Raw genomic sequence first — 19,498 nt, 5'->3', positions numbered from 1 at the left:
AAAATAGCCCTTCTTCCGTTGGTCAGAGTAGTGGCCTTGACGCCGGGGTCAAGTCCACACATTCAGACACATTGTCTGTAAAACGGTTCTCTCTCCAGCTCTGAAGGACAGATCATCTGGATGCAGGGTTTCCATGCTTCAATGTGAAGCCTCCATTCATCCGTTCATTCATTTATTCATCTACTGATGGGGGAACAACAGCTGGAAGACATTTTTTCTCTTCTCCCCCCCCCCCCCCCCCCACTGAGGAGGGGAAGAGCTGGCCTGGACAGACCTCAGCCTGTTCTTCTGTCCTCCTCCCCTCTCTCCTCCTCTCCCCCTCTCTCCTCCCCTCTCCTCTACCCTCCGTCCGTCCCTGCGTCTCTAAGTCTGTCCATGTGCGTCTCATAAAGTCTCCGCGGTTTCGTTACAGTCTCTGGAGACCGGGACACCACGGAGTATCTGGATACAGCAGACAATGGACAGACCTGAATCTGAGAGAGAGAGAGAGAGAGAGAGAGAGAGAGAGAGAGACACAGACACACACACACACACACACACACACACACACACACACACACACACACACACACACACACACACACACACACACACACACACACACACACACACACACACACACAGGAAATGAGTTTCACAATGCATGGAAACCAGCCTGCTGGGACTTTCAAAATAAGAACATGAAAATACAAAGGGGGCACACACACACGCACGCACGCACACACGCACGCGCGACGCGAATGCACGCACGCACACACACACACACACACACTCTCAAACAAACACTCGTGCGCACACGAGCGCCGCACACACGCACACCCACCCACCCAACCACCCACAGACAATAAACAAAGCCAGGAAAACGTGGCCGTAAAGCATACACACTATGAAACGCACATAAAGCGCTATTGTTGTGTCACACAGCCGTCCATTTAGACACTATGCAGCTATCTGAGAGTGACTGAGCTGTCTGGAGGTCTGTGTGTCAAACAATAACACACACACACACACACACACACACACACACACACACACACACACACACAGTGTGTTACCTGGTAGGGTCTTCTTGCAGGGAGAAAGGTCCTCGCACGTTGACGGTGTTTCTGTTGTTTTCCACCGTGCCGTAGCTGAGAGTCACCTGATTGGATGAAACATTAACACTCTCGTTAGACATTTTACTCCTTTAATCCCTATTTTTAGTTTCTCTAGCACCATAAAGGACAACTTTGGTTCATATTTTAGATATATATGTATTGTTAGACATTACAATACTATTATTACTGTTTACAGTAACACTACAGTACTAGCCCCCATAAGTCACATCACATCTGTCCATGAAAGATTGCGGTGCATCATGGGAATGGGCTTATTGTGTGTAAAAAGACAGAATTCAGCCACTTGTCCGCATGCCCCCACACACTGAAATCAAACTCATTAAAATCTCTAAAACGATAGAAAGGAGTAAATGAAAATATGTGAACGCTCATCTTTTATTTTCTTTAATTACAATCTAAAATGTGAAAAAACAAAGTTGTCCCTTAACTAACGTCTATAAGTATGTCATACACAGTAATACATGTGCTGCTATGCTCACACAACTTTATATCTTATCTCAGGGACCAATGTGTAAATATGTAGATAATCTGTTTGTTTTCTTTGATTGATCTCCTTTCCTCCCCTTGCCCCCCTCCCCCTGCCCCCCCTTCTTGTTCTTCCCTTTCTTTTTTTCCTATGGAAATGAATACAATGGAACAATGGATGCACAAACATGAATTTCACCCCCTTTTGTATAAATGTGTGATGTGACAACAAAGCAGACTCTGATTCTGATTAGACTTCGGATTTACTACATCTCCGAGAGAGAGAGAGAGAGAGAGAGAGAGAGAGAGAGAGAGAGAGAGAGAGAGTGTGTGTGTGTGTGTGTGTGTGTGTGTGTGTGTGTGTGTGTGTGTGTGTGTGTGTGTGAGTGTGTGTGAGTGTGTGTGTGTGTGTGTGTGTGTGTGTGTGTGTGTGTGTCGCGATGCGACGTGTTGTGAGCTTGTAGATCGGCTATTTTCAAACATATTGTACTTTTACTTTTCGTACTTTAAGTACTTTTTGACGCCAATACTTTCATACTTTTACTCAAGTACATTTTGAATTCCGGACTTTTACTTGTAATTGAGCATTTCTACACTGCAGTATTGATACTTTTACTCAAGTAAGACATGTTAGTACCTTTTCCACCACTGCATAAATAAATGGTTAAAATGAGTGTGTACCTGGGTGTGTATGTCAGACACCAGTGATAACATGTGTGTACCTGGGTGTGTATGTCAGACACCAGTGATAACATGTGTGTACCTGGGTGTGTATGTCAGACACCAGTGATAACATGTGTGTACCTGGGTGTGTATGTCAGACACCAGTGATAACATGTGTGTACCTGGGTGTGTATGTCAGACACCAGTGATAACATGTGTGTACCTGGGTGTGTATGTCAGACACCAGTGATAACATGTGTGTACCTGGGTGTGTATGTCAGACACCAGTGATAACATGTGTGTACCTGGGTGTGTATGTCAGACACCAGTGATAACATGTGTGTACCTGGGTGTGTATGTCAGACACCAGTGATAACATGTGTGTACCTGGGTGTGTATGTCAGACACCAGTGATAACATGTGTGTACCTGGGTGTGTATGTCAGACACCAGTGATAACATGTGTGTACCTGGGTGTGTATGTCAGACACCAGTGATAACATGTGTGTACCTGGGTGTGTATGTCAGACACCAGTGATAACATGTGTGTACCTGGGTGTGTGTGTCAGACACCAGTGATAACATGTGTGTACCTGCGTGTGTATGTCAGACACCAGGGCCAGGTTCTCCAGGTGGGAGTGGAACAGAGGAGATCTGATCAGACTGACCCCCAGCTGGGCCTCGATGATGAAGCCCACGGTGCAGTCGTCTGGGAGACGGATACGCTCTGCGGTGGCCATGAACGCACCGTCACTGGAGAGAGAGAGAGAGAGAGAGAGAGAGAGAGAGAGAGAGAGAGAGGGAGAGAGAGAGAGAGAGAGAGAGAGAGCAGTGTTGATTCGTCGAATAAAAATATGATGAACATTTTCCGTGGACTACCCTTTTTCACTGGCGAAAACGCAATAAAAACTGAGTAAAAACGAACAAATTAAAACTAGACAAAAATGTTAGGGAGGGACTAAAGTGGAGAAGAGATATAGTTTATGTTTGCGCTTTGAAAATAGCCGATCTACAAGCTTGCAACTGCAAGCTTTTAGATCGGCTATCTGATTAGACTTCGGATTTACTACATCTCCGTAAGTAACAGAGCTGGCTAAGAATGCCAGAGTTGGAAAACTGTATCTCATTTGCTACTGTATCTCATTGAGCTCACCGCCAAGTTGTGATAGCTAATATCCTAGTCACAAATTGTGATTAATAATCAATGAGATCTACAGCAGGTTAAATCGGCCATGACAATAGCCTAGCCCTAGAACCTTTAAGTACTGTGACAGACAGTATCATGGAGGTGTACCTGGCCCAGGGGCTCATCTTTAGGGCGAGGCCTCGACTCACGCAGAACCCTGCTCCACCTGTAGCGAACCAGAACCGCACCGGTTTCTGAAGATAAAAAACAAAACACCACAACGTTTCAGTTATTAACCAAAGATCTCAAATAATTAGTATAGTAAGTACAAGTACAATATGTCTCTGAGATGTAGTAAGTAAAAGTACTGAAAACTGTAAATTCTCACACCTAGTGTAAAAATCACATCTAGTGTGAAGTGAGTTAAAGCTTGGCCAATGTGACCCTGGGCGTACAACAAACTTTGAACACTCTGTGCCAAGATGTAGGCCAGATGTAGGCCATATGTATGCCAGATGTGGGCCAGATGTAGGCCAGACGTAGGCCAGACGTAGGCCAGACGTGGGCCAGATGTAGGCCAGATGTGGACCAGATGTAGGCCAGACGTGGGCCAGACGTGGGCCAGATGTAGGCCAGATGTAGGCCAGACGTAGGCCAGACGTGGGCCAGTTGTAGGCCAGATGTGGACCAGATGTAGGCCAGATGTGGACCAGTTGTAGGCCAGGTTTCGTGTCCCGGACAACGCCAGATGTTGGAGCTTAGGTCCTTCCAGGAGCACCACTCAAAAACACCTCAGAATTGTACTTACTGTAAGTACAGTACTTGAGTACATGTACATACTGCAGTTACTTTCCACCACTGCATTTGTGAACTGATATCACGCTACAATGTTGCAATCTGCATGTGTACTGCCTGATAGACGTTACTCCGGGAAATAAGGAACCTTATGCCACAGAGGTGTTGCAGAAGTGTTATGTTGTAGAGTGACATCTAGTGTCTGAATGTTGTCTATTGCACCTTTAAACCGGTTTGGACAGCGAGACAACGACATACCGTGTGGGCGGGCCCGAGCCTCTCCAGGGCCTCTATTGGTCGCTCCAGGCTGGGACGTCCCATGTAGACGTCCTGGGCGTGGCTGTAGCGGGACAGCAGTCTGAGCAGAGGGTCCACGTGCACGTAGTTGTCATCGTCCACGTGACAGAACCACCTGAAACAGACCGTGCACACACAGGGTTAAAAAACCAATTGATGCCCACGACGCGACAACTCTTCAAACTCTTTGATGTCTCCCTGTGCCCACGACGCGTTTGATGCAACGGGGTGTCACGTGACCAGGAAGTCGCGGCTCCCGGTAGACAGCAGTGTTCTGAGATTCACAAAAGTAGCATTTATCTCCTAATCTAACTTTTAAACCACGTTCGTGTTAAAAACGCGGCCTTCTCTACCGGCCGTTACAAAAACACTGATAGCAAACTGTTGTAAAACATTGTAAAACAAACACGTTGATTCTTCTGCTGTAGATTTTTGTTTAGTCTGTAAAATAGCACACATAAAAACCAATACCGATATTTTCCCATATTACATTTATTTTTATGCTATTATCTGCCGATAATATCGGACTAGGGGTGGGAAGATATGAAAATGTCATATCACGATTATTGTGACAAAAGAAATCGCGATTTACGATATTTTAGCGATAATCAAAATCCATTATCCTGGGGCGGAAGCCACGGAACATTTGCCAAAAAATAGCAGATCTACAAGCTCACAACGTGTCGTGTTGCAACGCATTGTGAGCTTGTAGATCGGCTATTTTTGGGCAAAGAGATTTGTTTGAGAGTAAAAAAAAATAAAAAATCAAGTACGTATGTTATAAGTACCTTTAATTATAGAGGGTTTAAGTGGTACCGGATGTGTAAGTGGTACCAGATATGCAGCTCTGCAAATAAAAGGTGAATTGATCCCAGTGCATGGCGGAGGACGATATCATGATAAATTAAATCTCCACGATACGATTATCGTGAGTGTTTTTTTATCACGATAAACGATAATATCGCATATCGTATCGTCCTATCCCTACTTTTTAGCCATAGTTCTCCCTCTGCACCAGCAGTCCTTGGCCTCTGCAGCAGTGTGGTGGTGTTTACCTATTATAGAAACACTGTATTCTGGTGTTTTCACTGTTTGTTTTGGTAGTCCCTGTCTGCCAAAACCAGTAGTCAGGGAATTTTAATAAAACCCTGGGAATAAATTTGTTACCAAACGATTTCTTCACCAATGTGTTTGTAAAGATGTCTACTAACATATCTAACAAAGATTGAAATTCAACATCCCTAGGAGAATCTTTGACTGCTAGGGTAATTCTGGGTCTCATTCACTTATTATACACTATAAGGGAAAAAATTACTCCCAAAAAATATGCTTTTTTGTGAAGCATATGAATGAGACCCAGAATTACCCTAACTGTCAAAGATTCCCCTAGGGATGCTGAATTTCAATCTTTGTTAGATATGTTACTAGACACCTTTACGAACACATTGGTAAAGAAATCGTTTGGTAACAAATTTATTCCCAGCTTTGACAGATATTCTGCTAAATTCCGTGACTACAGTGAAAATACCTAAATTAAACACTTGGCCAGTGTTGATTTCGTCGACTAAAACTATGACGAAAAAAGTTTGTCGACTAAATAAAAACGAAATAAAAATTAAGCTGTGATGACTAAAACTAAGACTAAATATATTGACAATTAAGTCAACAAAATAAAAACTAAAATTTGCAGTCAAAAACAACTCTGCACTTTGCAGATTTTTTTTTTTTTTTTGAGGTGAAAAACTAGAGCAGGTTAAAACATGGGCAGGTTAGTAAGAAATGCAGCTAGGGATAATAACATGTATGAAGGGTGTGTTATCTTTAGCTGTGCCCAGAGCCATGGGTGTGCCAGTGTGCAGGCAGAGACATCATCAGTCATCAGTGATGTCAATGCACACTGACACCTAAATCTAACACACCATTATTCATTTAATTAGGCTGCCTGCAGCTGTGTTGCTTACATGAAGGTCACTATTATAATTTCCGTAGGAGGCGAGATATAGGGGAGAGCTTTTTCGGAGACGGAGGCGATACGTCTTGAGCCGACTCGGCGCCGTCCGAGTTATGTTTCCGATCGCCTCGCACGCGGTCCAAGTGAACACAGCTGAGCGCTGCCTATCCCCCTTTCAGCCAATCACACGCTGCCTACCCCCCTTTTAGCCAATCACAAGCCGCGCCTCACCTCGCCTCCTACGGACACAATTATGGCGTATTATGCTGGGCAGTCTGCCATGTTTTTTTTACCCTGCTGTAGTTTTTAACCTAACCAGGAAAACAAACTACAATATCACCCTAGATGTCATCCCTCTTGTGTGTGTGTGTGTGTGTGTGTGTGCGTGCGTGCGTGCGTTCGTGCGTGCGTGCGTGCGTGCGTGCGTTTCTTACCTCTTGCCAGACTTGATGAAGGCGTCGTATTCCTGAGCCATCTTACAGGACAAGGCGTGGCGGTTGTGGGCGGAGGAACAGTTGGTATTGATCAGGTGTCCTCCTGATAATCAATAACATTATGATCAGTTAGTATAATAACATTATGATCAGTTAGTATTGATCGGGTGTCCTCCTGATAATCAATAGCATTATGATCAGTTAGTATTGATCAGGTGTCCTCCTGATAATCAATAGCATTATGATCAGTTAGTATTGATCGGGTGTCTTCCTGATAATCAATAACATTATGATCAGTTGGTATTGATCGGGTGTCCTCCTGATAATCAATAACATTATGATCAGTTGGTATTGATCAGGTGTCCTCCTGATAATCAATAACATATGATCAGTTAGTATTGATCAGGTGTCCTCCTGATAATCAATAACATTATGATCAGTTGGTATTGATCAGGTGTCCTCCTGATAATCAATAACATATGATCAGTTGGTATTGATCAGGTGTCCTCCTGATAATCAATAACATATGATCAGTTAGTATTGATCAGGTGTCCTCCTGATAATCAATAACACATGGAACATTACCAACCGTGAGACCAGATATCAAAAGATCAAGAAAGTACGTTGTCGCTAACAAAACGAGACATAGTTTTTCATATCTTTAGGATGTCCCCTTCATGAAATGGATCGTCCCGAGTTTTAGTTTTACTGCAAAAGTCATGAGATTGATCCATGAAGGGACTCACCACATAGGCATAAAACGCCTATCCTGAAAGATGGAGTTCTAAGTCAATCCTTTGTCATTTTCTACCTGCTGGTTGTTTTTACCTCATGATGGTCTACATGTAATGTCCCTACATACCAAAACAATCAGAATGCAAAAATCTGGATCTATTATGAATCAGCAGCCTTTTATATAAGGACTTTCTATAAGCGGAAATTACATTTCTAAGGAATGTTCCCCTGTACTCCAGGTGATTATCTTCTATAATGGGTAGTACAAACCTTGACAGTGTTTTTTTTCCTAACTTTGACTTGAAATTACCAAAATGGATGTTCTGTAGTTCTACTTTTACTGCAAAAGTCAAGAAATTCTTCAATAAAGTGATTTACCAAAAAGGTTAATCATGAACAATTTTCCACTTACTGGTTGGATTTTTACACAATATTTTTACAGATTGTCTATAGGGAGTACATCAACACCCAAAAGCAACCAGAAAGAATATGTCATAATATATGTATCGTGAATCAGCAGGCTTTTTAATTTCCAGAGTTAATTCTAATCCTTATTTATTAATACTGTACAAATACCTACAAATACAACAAAATGACTGTTTTTTTGTCATTTCTTTGTCATTGTTGTTTTCCGTCACTAGGCATAGTAAAGACCCACACAACAACATAGCGTTGACCATGTTGTTGTGTGATTAAACGTGCGTACATTCAGTGCAGCGCTGCCTTCCTACCGTACAGAGCCAGTCTGGTGAGTCTGCTGTGTTCAGTCTGTGTGTTTACAGCACGAGAGGGGCGTACAGTACGTGATTATGCTATGTTGTATATCAGTGTTGTTTTTGACAGGAAAGTTTCATTTTGTTTTAGTCATAGTCTTTTGAATAAAATGTCATTTAGTTTTAGTCATAATTTAGTCACCTGAAAAGTTTTAGTTTAATTTTAGTCGACTAAATATCACAAGATTTTAGGCAACTAAATCTACAGTTGATTTAGTCGACTAAAATGTATTTTGGCAGGCCTTGACGGCATGTAATGACTGATTTTACACTTGGTTGCGTGCTGAAAATAGCCGATTTTCAGCACGCTTGTAGATGAGCTTGTAGATCGCGTCGAGCTTGTGAGCTTGTAGAATGCGCCGCAGCGCGACGAGTTGTGAGCTTGTAGATCCCTGTGTCCCATGATGGCAAACACAGACGATCTACAAGGCCACAGCGTGTCCGTCCACGACACACGTTGTGGCCTTGTGGATCGACTCGTGTTTGGAGTGTGACACGGTCGGTCATATGACATAGGGTTTGTCTGGAAGCTGCTCAGAGCTCCAGATCAGCTGCTGTGTAAGGACATCCTCTATCTGTTAGACCGGTGCTTCTCAACCTTCTTCAGGCCACGACCCCCAAAATAATCACATTTTAACTGGGGGGACACCCCCCCACCCTGACGAGCACTAAGAGTTGAGGCATTACATGTTGTATAACACGGTTCTATCGTGAAAATAGCAGATCTATATGCTCTCAACGTCGCATTGCGAGGCGTTGTGCGCATGTAGATCGGCTATTTTCTAATATTTGACAATTTGGCCAATGTTTAATTTAAATTGTCACTTGGTGCAGATATGTGCAGATAACTATATATACACTTAAACTTTACGCTGATATGCTGCACATTAAGTCAATCATCTGGAGGTCCCGACCCACAGGTTGAGAACCACTGTGTTCGATGTCTGTTCTCGTGCTCATGACCTCGCATTTAGGTTTAGCAGCAGCATTTGCAGCCTCCTCCTCTTCATCCTCTTCCTCATCTTCATCTTCCTCATCTTCATCCTCTTCCTCATCTTCATCCTCTTCCTCCTCACCCAGCCCCATCCTCTGACTGGTAGACGGCGTCTGTTCCCTGAGTATGCATGTATGCATTTTTCCTTTTTTCATTGTTTTCCCTTCTCTGGCGGTCCTCTTCTGCCGACTGGGTCCTTGCTTGGCCGAGGCAAACTCTGGAGCCGTTCGTCTGCTCAGGAGGAATGCTTCCTGGTTGGGTTCACGACCCAAGAAGTTCTTCAGCATCTCATAGGCGTCCTTAGAAGAGCCAGGCTTCAGGATGCAGTTTCTGTAGTCCAGACCCACCTTAGGGTTCATGATTCCTTCCTGTTTGAAACGGGTGTAGAACATGTCCAGGGAGAACACCTCACCCCACAGGTAGCGATAAATGTTTGCATCATAGTGATATTTCAGGTTTTCAGTTTGAAATGTTGCCCTTTTATGATAACGGTCTCCAAGAATCCTCTGGCTAAGCCCGGCATGATTCTGGTCCAAACCAGTCTGGGTATGAAGAGCCTGGTCAAATTTAGCATAGTCTATATTAGCCCGGTCAGATTCAGCATAGACCGTTCTGAAGCGAGACTCGAGGAGTTTGTCCAACAGGTCGTCAGGAATCGGAGCTCCTGTCTTGTAGTGTTTGGATATTCTCTGTAGCGGTTCCTTCTCCCAAGCCCAGTTCTCCAGCATCTGGGATGGAACCTCCACAAAGTCCCCATCCACGTCGAATTCACTGAAAACTGCATAGTCAGCCTGAACACAGAGGAGGTGCATAACGTGACCAAACTCGTGGAAGTATGTCACCACGTCGCCGTGCTGCAGGAGGGTTCTGTTAAAGCTGGTCACCAAGGCAGCAACGGCCGTCTGTCGGCTCCCATCAGGCAGCAGACAGCTGGGCTGTAGAGGGTGGCAAAATGCCGCCGTAACGGTGTCCTTTCCCGCTCTGGAGAACAGGTCCAGGTAGAACTCTCCGACCATCTGTCCAGAGGAGCTGTCAGTGACTCGGTACAGGGTGACATCAGGATGCCATGCGTGGGCGCCGTGCACCAGGCTGAACGACAGGCCCAGCAGGTCCTGGCAGATGCCCAGCAGACCCTGGGTCACGGCCTCTACCGGAAAATACTCCTTTAAATACTGTTGGGGGAGCGTCACAGGATTTATCTTCTTTAGCGGCTTCATCCTATGGGCCAACTCCTCCAGGAAGGTGGAGACCGTCTTGGCAGACTTCGCCATGTTTTTCTGCAGGGCAAAGTCGGCGTAGGTTTTGAAGCCCAGCAAGGCGCTCTTCTGAGCGCGTAGCTTCACCAACTGACTCAAGCTGCCAGGGTCCCCGTATAACTTGTTATTAATGCGTTTGAGCTTGTTTTGTTTCTTTTCGGGGAGATGCAGTCCTCTTCTTCTTGTTTCCATGTTTGTCTCCATATATGTCTCTACGTATGCCTCTGTGGTAAGACCGGCTCCATCCACCTTCGTACGCTTCATCTTAGAGAGAGCACGAGATCCCTCAGTTGCCGTCCGTCGCGATGTCGCCCTTACTGTCGTCATCTTGTCTTGTATCTCTTTGATACTTTCCCCGAGCAGTCTCTCCATGTATCGCTTATCCTCTGCAGTAAGACTGCCTTCCTCCACCCTCATCGCCAGCGCTACTATCCTCTGGTAGACGTCTTTTCTCATGTGCATGTCCTCATTAAACACTGACAGCTTCTTGTATGCGTCTCTGCTGGCGTTCCTCACCTCCTTACTGGGAGCCACGGACCTGGGTAAGCTCAACATGTTCCCCTGGACCTCACACTCTGCCTCCACGTTGGCCAGGGCCTTGATGGTGTTGTCGAAGGTGACGCTGTCCAGGTCAAGGGAACCCACCACGTCACACACCTTCCTGGCCTTGGCGATGAGCTCGTCAGACATCTGTCGGAACTGTTCGGGGCTCAGATCCCAGCGCAGACGGTTCTCGTCGCGAACGCGAGGAAGACTGCTGAAAGCCACCTCTCCTGTAGGTCCCATGTTGGTGGAAATCAATCGCTTTGCATTTATTTGTTTGAGCTCTCTGTGAGTGACAAGCTGCAGCTGTCGCAGGATTCCCCTCCTTATAAGATTTTACTGTGATGTTGCGTGACGGGACAGCACACCGGATGGGCTCCATATACAGTATGGGCACAAAAGGGGGCATGCCATGTATGGGAATATACTGAAAACGTCACAGATCTCCAGACCATATAAACGGCTCTTCAAATATATATATATGGACATAAAAGGGACTGACAGATACAAATATCTCCATAGGGGCATGAAAGGCACATGGACTGACATATACAGAAGTCTCCATACTAGTAAGACACCTCAGGGTGACTTGCGACCTCTGGGTGACATGCGCAAATTCTTGGCCATCTGGCCAACCACAGCGTTTCGCTGACGATTCTAGTTGTTGTCATTCTGGGGGGAGTTTGTTCATGTTTTTGTGAGGGTATCAACCCTAGGAGACACGGGGAGAACATGCAAACTCCACACAGAAAGGCCCTATCGCCAACTCCACCTATGGTGTGGGCGCTGATGATGCGGAGGGAGGAACACGGCGCCCATATATGTCCTTAATATTGATAACATAATATCCTTAATAATGTCCTTAATAAATATAGGAATCTCCATATATGGGCATAAAACGTACGTAAGTAATGCCAAGCAGGGCCATGGTGAGTTAGGGCCTTGGTTTGATGCCTGTGGATCTCCATATATGGGCATAAGGGGGTACCCTAACATTCTCATTTTCGGCCTGGGATTTATGACATCAGAAATTGCATGTATGGGCATAAAAGGTTTTTCTTTTTCTGGGAATGACCATATATGGACTTTTTATTTTATTTTATCCTTTATTAATAATAATATGCCTCTGTAGTAAGATTTTTGCATTCTTGTTTTGGGATGTAGGGACACTACCTGTGTAGACCATCTGTGCAAATATGCGAGAGTATAAGTAGAAAATGACAAAGGATTGATTTGGAACTCCATCTTTCAGGGTATAGGCGTTTTTTTTTGTTAGTTTTTTTGCCTATGTGGGGAGTCCCTTCGTAGATCAATTTCATGACTTTTGCAACTCGAGACATCCTAAAGATATGAAAAAACAATCTCCCGTTTTGTTCTACTCCGGGTAGGTAGGGGTTCTGTATCTCAAAACCTAAGGCTCTTTTTGAGGTTTTGTTCCTCCACCTTGTGGACCAACAGAGAAACCCTACAGGGGCACTTTTGACCAAGTGTGCAACATTTAATCTAACTCATTGTTTTAACTGATTATTTAAAAAATAATCGATAATAGATCCTTTTATAAAACAATAGATTAGCATTAGGCATTTTTTTTAGGTTTAAATAATATATAAAGAATTGTGAAAATGGCCAATCTCAGTGTTTTTTTTTACCATTTGATTTGTCAAACAAGGTGGTGTAAAGTAACTAACTACTGTACTTAAGTACACTATTGAGGTATGTGTACTTTACTTGAGTATTTCTAATTTAGCTACATCTTGGAATCAAATATTGAACTTTTACTCCACTACATTTATTTGAATACTTTAGTTATTAGTTACTTTGCAGGTGTAGATTATAATCTTATAAAACACACCTTAACCCGCCACTTTAGCCCTATGTTATACCTTTGCTTTTTGAAAATAGCCGATCTACAAGCTTACAACGTAGTAGATCTACTATTTTCAAACATTTTGTACTTTTACTTTTGGTAATTTAAGTACATTTTGATGGCAATATTTTCATACTTTTACTCAAGTACATTTTGAATTCTGGACATTTACTTGTAACAGAGTACATCTAGAGCTATAGTCAACTTTTTCTTGAAAAATGGATGCTAAAATAAAAATAATGTTTTGAAAATATTTTATAAAAAAATAAGCTTCATACATGTGTTTCTATTCAAAAATGACCACAAAAAGCGTAAAATAATGATTTGGCCATTGTCAGACCGACACGTTGTTTACATTCTAGTCTATTCAAGAAAAGGTTGACTATAGCTCCTTTAAGTACAACATGTGAGTCGTTTTTCCACCTCTGCGACTCTCGTATTCTCCCAGTTGGAATGTTTTGGGAGTTTATGGACACAACAGTTGGGATAGAGCCAGAGTGAAGTATTATTGTGTGTAAATGACTGGGCCGTGCATGACCGTGATAAAACACTGAACTGTAAACCCACTGGAGACACTTCCTGTGCTTCTGTCCACTCAGCAGCCTCACTTCCTGCTTTACAGTGTCAACTTCCTGTCTCCCAGGCCGCCGATCCCTCACAATACACTACTCAGCAAAAACTCTGTGTGTGTGTGTGTGTGTGTGTGTGTGTGTGTGTGTGTGTGTGTGTGTGTGTGTGTGTGTGTGTGTGTGTGTGTGTGTGTGTGCTTGTGTAACTCACCGATCTTTTTCCTCAGTTTTTCATCCTCTCCATCAGTAAACACATATGTCTGTGAAGTACAAAAATACAGGACATTTACAGTTAGAACTAGCCTGGCTCTGTTACACACAAATAATGTTCCTACACAGAGAAATGTGTCCATGGCAAATGTTAGATTTCCTGTTTTACACACCATGTTCTTCTTTTGATCATAAAAGCCCCAATTTCTGTCTCCAGGTTTCCTCCAGAATATCGTCAGTGTCGGGCAGAAACCTCGTATCTCCAAGTTTCAAGTTTGTATGTTTTTTCACCAAGTAAAGCCCTGCTTCATCATACAAGGCTGTCACACAAAAGTAGTGAAAACGGCCGATCTACAAGCACACAACACCTCGCGGTGCGAGGCATCTCTTTATGGGTTTCTGGCTGCGACCAGTGGCGTCAGTTCAGAAAAAGCTAAGGTATGGCAACATGACTGGTGTCTTGCACACGTGCCTTTGCGCGTGTGCAAGACACCAGTCATGTTGCCATACCTTAGCAACAGAGATTTATTTTAAGAAGTAATTTTTTTCCCCCCTGTTTCTACGGTTTCTTGGGCTGGATATGGCAGCCTGGAATGGTTGTTCAAGTGCAGCTAAACTTGGCATGTTAGTAAACGTGCCACAATTAACAATAATGCATTGCACCTGTGCAGCTGACCTGCGGAACCTGGGAATATACCATTTTGTCCAGATGGGGAGAATACAAGTGTGGAGAATAAGTGTGGACCCAGAATAAGTGTGGACCCAGGGTATGGCAGCTGCATACCCCTGCCATACCCAATTGACGCCCCTGGCTGCGACCATTCTGACTACGACCATTAAACGCTGTTTAACCGAACACTGCTCAGTCAGCTGCTTTTCAGCACGACTTGGTGGGCGCTTCTCGGCCTTAGGGCGTTACACTTGTAATATTATTAACAGGTCAATTTGTACGTCCACGGCAAATATGACATTTTTACACAAATGTCCACCACAAGCCAGCATTAATATGACCGGTCGGAATGAACTCATTATGGGCAATTATGCCAACGAATGCTATCCCATTTTTAACCTCCTTCAAACTGGCGTTGCTATTTTGGTTGTGTCATTATTGTAGAATGACCAAACAGTGTGTACAATCAAACTCAGTTTATTATAGCCAACTGGTACAGCTCTCAGTAACGTACTGGTATAGTTCACTCTAGCATAACATTGGATCAACATACAGGAACCGGCTTGCACATGCGCAGTAACCAATAACAAGTACGGTGGCTGCCGAGGCACCAACACTACTAAGTGAGCATTATATGAATGCTCTACATCCCCCTTCTTTAGCTCACAGTACCAACAACAATAACTAAAGTGTTCAACATGAGCAATAACACTTCAAAGCTTAAGTGCATGAAAAAAATAAACATCATAGCAAAACGTCAACATCAAATGTATAAGACATTAACAAATGTATAACACTGTAATAGCAAAACGTATCAGTCAGTAGCTTTTTTTTTTTTTTTTTTTTTTTATAACAATTTCCCAAAGACAGTATTTGTGCAAAGTTCAGTACTGAATGGTAAGTGGTCCATAGAGCCTACTCACAGTCCAATACTCAGTCTTTGTATTTGGGGTTTGGTCTGACTGTGCGACCAAACCGTGTGGTGTAAGGGCTCTTACCAGCATTCGCGGGCGGTGAAGCTACGGGTACCTGGACTGGGGGTGGGTCAATGTCCATGTGTTCCCGTTGTCCCTCTCCATAGAGAGGTGTGTCACCGACGGCTGGGTTGAAGGGCTGCAGGTCGGCGCTGTCAGGCTGATCTGGAGGACGCTCGGCAACAGGCAAGAGGTGTCTGCGATTTCTCCTGTAGTCTCTACCTCCAGACTGGATGATGTAGGACCGCGGCTCCTCGCAGATCTTTCCCACGGTGCCCATGCGATCGTAGCCCCGGGGGGTCTGCATCCTGACGACGTCACCCTCCTGCAGTGGCCGTAGAGGACAGCTGGACTTGTCGTAGCTCAGCTTCTGGGCGAGCCGCTTCTTCTGGAGCTGTGCTGTGACTTGTTGGGTGTTGAGAGGGGCTGGCTGCAGTAGCTGTCTGCAGACAGGGAGAGTAGTGCGGGTCTGCCTTGACATTAGCCTCTGTGCAGGTGAGCCAAGATGTGCGTCGCGAGGGATATTCCTCAGGTTCAAGAGGTTGAGGAACACATCCGTGCCGTCCCTCTTTGACTTCTCCATCAGTTGCTTGGCACTCTGCACTGCTCTTTCGGCCAAACCGTTGGACTGTGGGAATTCAGGGCTGCTGGTTATGTGCCTGAAGTCCCACTGTGCAGCAAAATCTCTGAACTTCTGGCTGGTGTACTGTCTGGCATTGTCCGAGATGAGAAGATGAGGGGAGCCATGAACAGAGAAGTGTCTTTTCAGCTTCGTGATGACTGTCGCTGACGTGATGTCCTTGAGAAAGTCAATCTCATACCAGCCAGAATACGAGTCTACAAGCACGTGAAAGTACTTGCCATCCCATTCGAAGATGTCGGTCGCCACTGTAGACCATGGCAGGTCAGGAACAGGATGTGACTGCAGTGGTTCCTTCTGCTGATGGTGCTTCTGGCTGTTGCAAACAGAGCACGAGAGCACCGCCTTGTCAATGTCTCTGCTCATGGTGGGCCAGAACACTATGTCTCGGGCTCTGCGTTTAGTGGACTCCGCCCCTGGATGTCCTCTGTGCATAATGTCTGTGTACACTTTCTGCAGTGACTGGGGAATGACGAGTTTGTGACCTTTCATGACGACCCCCTCCTCGATGGTGAGCTCGTCTCTGAATGGGAAGAAAGGACTGATGGACGGTGGAGCACGGTGTTGTTTGACAGGCCATCCATGTCTGATGACGGAAGAGAGGGTCTGTAGTAGGTCATCCTCCGCCGTGTGACTTTTTAGTTCCTCCAAGCGGCTGGATGAGATTCGGCCAACTGACATCACCTCAAAGTCGTTCAGCTCGTTCACATGTTGAAGTGTAGATGACCTGGGGGCGCGTGACAGGGTGTCGGCCAGGTACATCTGTTTCCCTTTTTTGTAGATCAGGTCGATGTTATATTTCTGGAGCTGCAGCATCATGCGTTGGAGTCGTGCAGGCGCTGTGTAGATTGGCTTTCTGATGATCGTGACAAGAGGCTGGTGGTCGGTTTCTACGGTGACTGGCTTGCCGTAAATGTAGTCATTGAATCGCGAGCATGCGAACACGACCGCCAGGAGTTCTTTCTCGATCTGAGCGTAGCGTGTCTCTGGCTGAGTCATTGTTCGTGATGCGTAGGCAATTGGTCTGCCCCCTTGTAAGCAAGCTGCTCCCAGTCCGTGCTGTGAAGCGTCACATGTGAGCGTGACCGGTTGGTGGACATCGTAGTAAGACAGGACAGGCGGACTGGAGATGCACCTCTTCAGTGTGTCATAGGCGTCCTGATGTTGCTTCAGCCAGCACCACACAGTGTCTTTGCGGGTCAGCTGATTTAGAGGGGCAGACAGCTCACTTAAGTTTGGCACAAACTTTCCCAGGTAGTTAATCATGCCTAGAAATCGCTGTAGAGCTGTGACATCTTCAGGAACAGGCATTTCTGTGATTGCTGTGGTCTTGTCAGGGTCCGCTTTCAGGCCCTCACTGGTGAACACATGACCAACATAAGTGACCTCTGTCAGCCGAAACTTGCATTTGAGGGGGTTGAGCCTCAGGTTGACTTTGCGTGCACGGTCAAGCACTCTTTTTAGGTTCGCGTCGTGTTCTGCCTCAGTGCGGCCTCCGACGATGATGTCGTCTACGATGATGGCACAGGGATAACCTGCGAAAATCTGTTCCATTGTGCGCTGGAATACTTCGCTGGCTGAATTTATTCCGAACGGCATTCTGAGGAACCTGTAGCGTCCAAAAGGTGTGCTAAATGTGGTTAGCAGGGAGGATTTATTGTCCAGGGAGATCTGCCAGAAAGAGCTTTTGGCGTCTAGGACTGAGAACAGTGTTGCGTTTGCCATCTGTGATGCCACCTCCTCAACCGTGCGCATCGGATGATGGGGGCGCTTTAGAGCTGTGTTTAGGTCTCTGGGGTCAATGCAGATCCTTATGTCCTCTGTCCGCTTCTTGTTTGTAGCTACCATGGATGACACCCATTCTGTTGGCTCAGATATGGGGGTGATGACGCTTAAGTCCACCATCCGCTCGAGTTCCGCCTTCACTCTGTCCTGCATGGCCACAGGGACACGGCGTGCCGGGCGGACGACAGGGTGCACCTCAGGGTCCAGTTTCATGGAGTATGTCATTGGTAGCTTGCCAAGTTCGTCCTTGAACAGATCTGCATACTCTGTGAATATCTCGTGTGGCAGGTTGGCATCTGTGTTCACACTAAGTTGGTGAACATCCTTGCTCAGTGTCACTAGCTTCATGTGTATGCTTGCTTGTAGGCCTAGTAGTGGTTGGACGTTTCTCTCCACAATATGGAACTGTAGAGCATGCTGTTGGCCTGCTAGTTCACATTGCAAAACGACTGAGCCCAGGGTGTTGATCAGATTTCCCCCGTAGGCGACAAGGTTGGTGATCACTGAACGGTCAATCAGTTCACCGTTCTCCACATGTTTGAAAGCGTCATAGGATAAAACATTACATTGTCCTCCTGTATCCACTTTCATCTCAACAGGCTTGTCATTGATGCGTACAGTGGCGAACGCTACATTTCTGTCTTGTACATTATAGTCAATTGTGTCCACGACCACTGGTGATATGCCATCAATACAGAATGAATCATCGTCATTAGCGTTACCTGTGGCCTGGTCCAATTCAAGTTGATGGACAGATTCCCTGGAGCTCTGTGTCCTGGAGTACCTCTGCGTTGACCTGCAGCACTGCTTGTAGTGGTTCCATTTTTTGCACGCATGGCACTGTTGACCAAAAGCCGGACAACTTTCCTTCTTGGCTTCATGGCTGCCACCACAATTATTACAGTTTACAATGGGTTGTGCATTTCTCCCCGCCTGGGGTCTCTGCCGTGGTTCAAATCTCTGCTTCCTTCCACATTTATACTGCAGGCTGTCAACACTAGTGGGAGCATGTGGCGATGACAATGTCCTTGTGTGGTGCTCAGTCTGCTCGTATATGTGACACATGGAGACGGCTTTGGCTAGGGTCAGGTCGCCGTCACGTAGCAACATTTTTCTCATATTATCATCATTTATGCCACATACCAGTCTATCCTTGATTAGCCCATCCTGCAGTGCTCCAAATTCGCAAGTCTTTGCTTTAATCCTGAGGTCTGTGACATATGATTCAATTGTCTCACCTTGGGTCTGGTTCCTTGTATTGAATTTGTGCCTCTCCATGGTAAGGTTCAGTCGGGGACTGCAAATCTCACGAAATTTCCTCTTTAGACATACGGGGTCTTCCTTTGACTCAGCCGGAGTGATGACTTGACCCGGTGCATTGTCAACGTCGGGTCCCCTCACTTCGGGCGCGTAGACGAACGACCTCTCCCTTTCAATGGCCTCCGATCCTGCTAGATTGAGGAGAATGTAGGCTCGTGTGCGGGCCGCCTTGTCATGGTGGGCCGCCGCGATGAAAATGTCGTATTCTTGTTCAAACACTCGCCAGTTCTCTGCGATGTTGTCATCAAATACGAGAGGGTCCGGTCTGCGGAATCCGTCCGCCATGGTTTGCAGCGCGCGTTGGATTAGCCGCT

General features: G+C 45.4%; 2 protein-coding genes across 2 annotated transcripts in view; both read right to left on the bottom strand.

The window, feature by feature from the left end:
* Positions 1 to 353: 353 nt before the first annotated feature.
* The window catches only part of LOC308282414 (beta-1,3-N-acetylglucosaminyltransferase lunatic fringe-like), a gene marked incomplete at its 5' end in the record, with an annotated part of 27,057 nt that continues 7,912 nt past the window's right edge, over positions 354 to 19,498 (bottom strand). Inside the window, 7 exons of the mRNA XM_080722759.1 lie at positions 354 to 473; positions 1,056 to 1,141; positions 2,839 to 2,998; positions 3,540 to 3,625; positions 4,425 to 4,578; positions 6,849 to 6,951; positions 13,797 to 13,845. Coding sequence (XP_080578885.1) covers positions 407 to 473; positions 1,056 to 1,141; positions 2,839 to 2,998; positions 3,540 to 3,625; positions 4,425 to 4,578; positions 6,849 to 6,951; positions 13,797 to 13,845 — 705 coding nt within the window. The 3' untranslated portion in view covers positions 354 to 406. The remainder of the gene's footprint in view (positions 474 to 1,055; positions 1,142 to 2,838; positions 2,999 to 3,539; positions 3,626 to 4,424; positions 4,579 to 6,848; positions 6,952 to 13,796; positions 13,846 to 19,498) is intronic.
* On the bottom strand, positions 7,379 to 11,392 carry LOC308281558 (thimet oligopeptidase-like; the record flags this gene model as incomplete). Its single annotated transcript, XM_080721789.1, has 2 exons — positions 7,379 to 7,404; positions 9,433 to 11,392. 2 exons carry the CDS (start codon positions 11,390 to 11,392, stop codon positions 7,379 to 7,381), a joined length of 1,986 nt encoding a protein of 661 aa, XP_080577915.1.

The sequence above is a fragment of the Nannobrachium achirus genome (genome assembly GCF_963921795.1).
Source record: "Nannobrachium achirus genome assembly, chromosome: 3".
NCBI lineage: Eukaryota > Metazoa > Chordata > Actinopteri > Myctophiformes > Myctophidae > Nannobrachium > Nannobrachium achirus.
Note: the sequence above shows the minus strand (reverse complement) of the source record. Positions and strands in the feature narration are given on the sequence as shown.